Source organism: Elephantulus edwardii, unplaced genomic scaffold (assembly GCF_000299155.1).
Source record: "Elephantulus edwardii isolate Elephantulus edwardi_28Jun2011 unplaced genomic scaffold, EleEdw1.0 scaffold00052, whole genome shotgun sequence".
NCBI lineage: Eukaryota > Metazoa > Chordata > Mammalia > Macroscelidea > Macroscelididae > Elephantulus > Elephantulus edwardii.
Window position 1 is genome coordinate 16,232,830 of NW_006399802.1, and position 7,064 is coordinate 16,239,893.

Here is a 7,064-nt window from a genome sequence, read left to right on the forward strand (position 1 = left end):
CCCTGCGCCGGAGGCGAAGGGGCTGGTCTCGATGGCCGGCTGCGGGAGGGCCAGGGGCGCCGAGGAGTGTCGGGGGTGCAGGGGGCGGGCTGCGGGCTGCTCCCGCGCAGCGCGCCTGCCGAGGGCCAACCCGAGGAAAGCGCCTGCGTGCTCCCGGCGCGCTCGCTCCCACTCGCCGCGCCGCGCCTGGGGCCGGAGGAGGCCTCGCCGAACGCCCGCTCCCGAAGCCGCTCTGCCTGCGCTCGCAGCCCCCGCCTCCCACTTGGGAAGCTGCACCTCCAGCCGCGGCCACCGCCACTGCCGCCGCCGCCGCCGCCGCCGGGACTGCAGCACGCCCTCCTCCCTCGGGGCTGCGCCGGGTAATTGCAAGCCGAGTCTGTGCTGCCCCCTGCCGGCCTGAACGCCCCCCGCTGCTGAAGGTGTGCTCACGTGTGTACACGTAGGTGAGCACACACGTGTTTCCGGCTCCCAGAGCCCTGGAGACGCCTGAGAGTCTCCCCTCTGGTTAGGAAAACAAGGCTACTTGTCTGCTGGGAAGACCTGCCCTGGAGGACTGACATGGAATAGTATTACATTATAATCCTCAGTTTCCCTTTCTGGAAAAGGAAGCAGGCTGACTAAAGATCTCTCAGCTTCTCATTCCAGAACCATTCTCATTCTCTCAGAACCATTCCAGACCAATTGACACATTCCATATAAGGGGGGAGGGGGGGAAGACGAGGTCAGGAGAAATAAGGAAAATACTTTTCAGCACATTATGCTGTTGCTATGTACCATTGAGTTGGAACTTTCTCATAGCTGACTCTCTAGCAGGTGTGTTTTCAGAGGCAGTAAATAGCAAGGGAGGGATTGCCTGCCCATCTTTCTTGCTTGCAATAGTTGGTGGATTCGAAACCTCGTGCATGTGGGTTGGTCAGCACACGATAGTCAGGAACTATAGTCCAGTGTTGAAGTTCTGCACAAGAGGTCATAACTAGGGGACGAGGAGAGGGGTTATTAGAGAGTAAACTACTGGCTAGAAGAGTATAACTGAAGTCCCAAGGATTAGTGTAGAATACATTGAGCATAGGATATAGGGAGCTCTGGTGGCTTAGTGGTAAGAAACTGTGCTGCCATTCCGAAAGCATACAGTTTGAATCCACCAGCAGCTCCACAAGAGCCGGGCAGTCTCCTCCCATGCGACTGTCAGCTGTGGGGTCTGTTTGCACTAGGTACTCAACAACACATTAAGAGTAAACCAGACTGAGGAATTGCTTATAAACAATGTCCCCAAGTGTGCAATGACAAGTGTGGAGGAAGATGAGATTAGGAGGTGGCACCTCATGAGAAGAATAACAGTACAACTTATTGTGCCCTTAATTTTGTGCCAGACACTGTGCTAAGTCCTTTACATTCACTATCTCACTTGATCCTCAGGGAGGCCTTAGATGACAATTTTGACTACCACCATTCCTACACCCTGAACAGAGGAAGAAACTGAAGCTGAGAGAGCTTTAGAGACTTTCTCCTCTTGATGCTGACACTTGCTACTAATGCAACCTGGGTTTGCCGGACTCCAGCTGGGGTTATCCCTATCAGCCACCAGCTTCGCTGCCAGGCTGAGACATGTAATGTGGTTCGTCAAGCCAGTGAAGCTTCACAGTGAGCCCTGGAATAAGAAAGGCTGTTGTTGTTATGTACCGTCGACTTACCTGTGACTCATAGCGACCCCATGTACAACGGCTCTGAAGTCCGCCGTGTCCTGAGCCAGTCTCACTGACTAGGACACACCTACTCCCACTGCCCTAGTTACTGTATCTGTCCATCTCATTTTGGATCTTCCTCTCCTGTACTGTCTCTCCACCCTTCCGAGCGTGATGTCCTCCTCCAAACACAGGTCCCTCCTGGCCACATACCCAATGTCTGTGAGGCAGAGTTTCAAAATCCTAGCCTCCAAGAAGAAACTTGGTTTTACCCTCTCCAAGATAGACTTGTTTTCTTGGCAGTCCGTGGTATGTTCAAGACTCTTCTCCAATGAAATCAGTGAAGTGGGGGAACGACAGCCTTTTTAACAAATGGTGTTGGCAAAATTGGAAAAATATCTGCAAAAGACTCAAGCAAGACACACACCTCACTCCATACACAAAAACCAACTCAAGGTGGATCATGGACCTAGGACTAAAAGCAAGGACTATAAACTTCATTACAGAAAAGCTAGAAACAACACTAGAAGTCCTAATCCACAACATAAACAGTCTTCCCAGTATCCTGGAAAAGCTACAACCAGGAGAAGATAACATAGATGAATGGGACCTTCTAAGACTCAAATCCCTATGCACATCCAAAAACTTCTCCAGTAGGGTAAAAAGGGAAGCCACTGACTGGGAAAAAGTATTCGGTAATAACATATCAGATAAGGGACTTATATCCAGAATTTATGAAATACTTGAGCACCACAACAAGATAAAGGTAAATAATCCAATAGAAAAATGGGCACAGGATATGAACAGGCACTTCACCGAAGACGACATTCAGATGGCTAACAAACACATGAAGAAATGCTCAAAATCCCTAGCCCTAAGAGAGATGCAAATTAAAACAACTATGAGATATCATTTCACCCCAGTCAAAATAGCAAAATTTAACAGAACAGCAAGCAACAAATGCTGGCGAGGTTGTGGAGAAACTGGAACCCTGATTCACTGTTGGTGGGAGTGTAAAATGGTGCAACCCCTGTGGAAAGCAGTATGGCGCTTTCTCAAAAAGTTGCAAATAGAGATACCATTTGACCCAGCAATTCCACTACTGGGAATATACCCTGAAGAGACCATAGCTGACATCCAAGCAGATATATGCACACCCATGTTCATTGCAGCTTTGTTCACAATAGCAAGGAGTTGGAAACAACCTAAGTGCCCATCAACAAACGAATGGCTAGAGAAGCTGTGGTATATTCGCACAATGGAATACTATGCTGCATTAAAAAACAAGGAACTCATGCAATATTATTCAAAATGGTTGACTCTGGAGAACATTATGCTGAGTGAAATATCCCAGTCACAAAAGGACAAATATTACATGATGCCACTGTTGTAGAATGGGACTGTCCTTGGGGTTGGGGAGAGACTGAGTAAGATGGGTTCAATAATGTATACTGCACTGAAACAGAGGAGGGAGAGAACCGTTTAAAAGAGAGATGTAACTGGGTATTTCTGTCATCACAGGAGACTAGAGCGAGGGCTGCATGGTGGAGGGGACCTGGGGGAGGGTTTGTAAAACTATGAAAGAATCTTTTCTTTAAAAAAAAAAAAAAAAAAAAGACTCTTCTCCAGAACCACAACTCAAGGACATCAGTTCTTCTCTGTCGTCCTTAGTCATTGTCCAGGTCTCTGATACATAGCAAATAATTGCAAAGACTATGGACTGAATCAGGTGCACCTTAGTTTCTAGACTGACATTATTGCTTCTCAGTCCTCTGGAAAGGTCCCTGACAGCAGATTTACCTAATGTCATTTATCTTTTGATTTCCTGACTGTTGGTGCCAAGAGTGTTGATTGTGGAGCCGAGCAAGCTGTAAAACTTCAATCTCTTCTCCATCCATCATGGTCCTGTTCGTTGGCCCAAAGGTGGGAGTCTTTGTCTTCTTGATGTTGAGCTCCAGACAAAAGAGGGAGACTTTTCAAAATGGACATTTTTTTAAAAATACAATTTTTATTTTATACTAGTTTACTTGCAAAGTTTGTATACATTGTTTTTCACACCGAATATTTACCATTTCCTTTACCCACCCCTCCCTCTACCCATCAAATTGTGTGACCTTATGATAACCCCACCCACCCATCCACACCCCTCTGCGCCTACTCTCCCCCCCCCTTGGATCCTCATACACATTTTACTAGTTATCTAGTTCTGCAATAATGGCCTTATTCAGATTTGTCCTTATGGGCCTAAGTTAGTTCCCAAATTCACATTTTTTTAAAGGATCAAAGTCTTATGTGATTTCATGGATGACATTATAATTAATCCTTACCCCAACTTTTTCAGATAGACCTAGTTACCGTCACTGACTTAGAGATTGGAGTTTAGGGAAGGACTATCCTTGTCCATTATCTTAGGATAACTGCTGGCAGTCCCCAGCGCCCTTCCCTGTTGCCTACGTGGGCCCTTTACAATACTATAGGGTCAACCTTGCTAACAATGCATTCTGAGAAGGCATGCGCAGTCAGCCCTCAAATACGCCTGTTGCTCCCCACAAACTAGCTCTAATAGGTTCTGTGTTCAAAGATAGCCCAATTCTGCATAAGGATGTTTCTATCATCTTATACATCTCAGGAATGCTATGATAGAAAGAATAAAGGTCTCCCAAAGACATCCGCATCCTCATCCCTAGAACCTGTAAATATGTTCTATTATGTGGCAAAAAGGACTTTGCAAATTTCGGGTGGACCAAATATACTCATAAGGGTGCTTATAAAAAGGAAGCAGAATGTCAAAGAAGATCATAAGCCAACCAAGCAAAGGTCAAATAATATGACCAGGAGTCAAGAGTTTGGGACAGTCTTCAGAAGCTGGAGAAGACAAGGGACAGATTCTCCTGTAGGGCCTCCAGGAAGCTTTTCATTTTAACCCTATCAGACCATTTTTTTGACAACTGACCTCTAGAACTGTAAGATAATAAATTTGTGTTATTTTAAGCTCCTAATTTGGTGGCCATTTGTTCCAGGAACAATGAGAAACTATTACCAAGACATTACTCAATAATACTAGCTCCGCGTTTTGTGGTTTTTTAAAGCCCTTCTCTACACGTTATCTTTGTTGTTTGTGCCCTTCTCAGAGCAAGCACTATTCAGGTTTATGATGACCCACTGTCGTCTTTTTCTGCTAGACTTGAAGCTCCACCAGAACAGGCTTTTTTCCCTTACTACTCCTTATATACCCACTTAGTGCCTAATTTGATGTCTGATAAGCAGTGTTATTGTTGTTGATAGGTCATGTTGGGTCTACTACAACTAATAGCGGCTGTGTGAACAATGGATCTGAAGCCTGCCCTATCCTGTGCCATCCTCATTCTCTCTGCCACAATTGTGCCCATTGTTACAGTCACTGTGTCAATCCATCTCACTGAGGGTCCTCTCCACCTTCACTAACCATCCACTTTTAGAAGCATAACATTCTTTTCCAAGGACTGGCCCCTCCAAACAACAGACCCAAAGTATGTGAGTTGAAGTTTCACCGTCCTGCTAAAGAGCACCCCAGCTTCACCTCCCCCAAGACATCCTTTTTTGTTCATGGGATACTTAATATTCTTCTCCAACACTACACCTCAAAGGTGATTCTTTTTTCTTGTCATCTTTATTGACTTGTCCAACTCTCAGTTGCATAGCAAGTAATTGAAAAGACCATAGCTTGGATCAGATGCATCTTAGTCTTTAAACTGACGTCCTTGCTCTTCAGCTCTCTGGAGAAGTCCCTGACTGCAGACTTTCCCAATGCAATACATCTTTTGATTTCCTGACTGCTGGCACCATGGGTGTTGATTGTGGATTCAAGTAAGATAAAATTATTGACACTTTCAATCTTTTCTCCATCTATCATGATATCACCTAACAGTCCAGTGGTGAGGATTTTTGTTTTCTTGATGCTGAGATTTAATCTATATTGAAGACTACTAGTCTTTGATCTTCTACAGCAAACATTTCAAATCTTCCTCACTTTCAGCAAAGTTGTGCATCTGCAAAATGCAGGTTGATAAAGCTTCCTCCAATCCTGATGCCACTTCCCCCCATAAAGTCTAGCTTCCCAAATGATTTGCTCAGCATAGAGATTGAACAGGTATGGAGAAATGATACAACCTGACAAACACTTTTCTTGATTTTAAACCCCATGTAGTGTTCCCTTGCTTTGTTTTGACAACAGCTTCTTGGTCTAGGTATAGGTTTCGCATGAGCACAGTTTAGTGTTCTGAGAATCTCATTCTTCTCAATGTTAGCCACAATCTGTTATGATCCACCCTGTCAAATGCCTTTATGTAGTCAATAAAACACGAATAGACATCCTTCTGGTACTCTCTGCTTTCAGCCAAGATCCATCTAGTTCAATAAATGCTTCTCGAATAAATACAGGATCTTCTTCATAAAGACCATGTGGGGTTGATGTTTTCATGGAAAACAAATATTGGAGTAGAGCCTATTTCTCTGACTTTAGATCCCATAAATAACTGACAATAGTAGCAGGCATGCCCTTATAGCTAACAGACTTTAGGGCTAGGGCGTCATGAATTGCCTGGATACTCCATATTGCTTTAGTTTTACCTGTATTTACTTTGGAGTAAGCATTATACTAGGCATTGACATCACCTGATCTCGTTTAAGATTCAACTCATTCATGATCTAAGCTCTGCTCTATCACACAGAGGAGAAACCAAAGCTCTGGTCAGCTCCTGACTACATTTTCTTGCCATTAAAGTTTTAAGATTTGATGTGCACATCTGCACTTCATGTGTTTACATTACATATTTTGATTCCTGCTCTTAATCTTTGCCTCTCAGACCCAGCAGTCCCATTATCTGAGACTCGCGACTTCAAGGATTCTTGAGCCTCCACTCTGCTCAGGATGGTGGGGTAGAACGGCACACGCATTCCATTTATCAGTGCATCACCCTATTATATTATGTGACCTTTGAACCCCAAACTGTTGTTCTGAACCCCAATATCTCACTTGCCTTCCTGTCTAAAGCCATCTTTGGCTGACGTTCTCAGAAACCACTCTATTTACTTGTATGTACTTTCCTTGGTCAGAAGCCTGATTTTCAGTCTTCATTTCATATGCATCTTTTTTTTTTCTTTTTTTCTTTTTTTTTCTATAATTATATTTTATTAATTTTCATAAACATTTACAGAGATTTTGGGCTTCCACTCATTCATTGTTGCACTATTCTCTCTACCCTCCTCCCAGTTTGTTCTTGTCCAAATGCCACAGTGCTTGTCAAAGCCAGTTCTGATTAATCTTCTTTGTCAGTGTATCCTTTGCCATTCCCTATCACTCCTCCCTGAGAGAGACTTCACCCTGAGTCATAAGGAAAAGGG

At 44.4% G+C, this 7,064-nt stretch overlaps 1 protein-coding gene across 1 annotated transcript in view; it reads right to left on the reverse strand.

The window, feature by feature from the left end:
• EPB41L4B (erythrocyte membrane protein band 4.1 like 4B) overlaps positions 1–6,718 on the reverse strand; it is a 195,495-nt gene extending 188,777 nt beyond the window's left edge. Inside the window, exons 1-2 of the mRNA XM_006886987.1 lie at positions 6,697–6,718; positions 270–501 (exon numbers count right to left, since the gene is read on the reverse strand). Coding sequence (XP_006887049.1) covers positions 270–501; positions 6,697–6,718 — 254 coding nt within the window. The remainder of the gene's footprint in view (positions 1–269; positions 502–6,696) is intronic.
• Between the last annotated feature and the right edge of the window lie 346 nt (positions 6,719–7,064).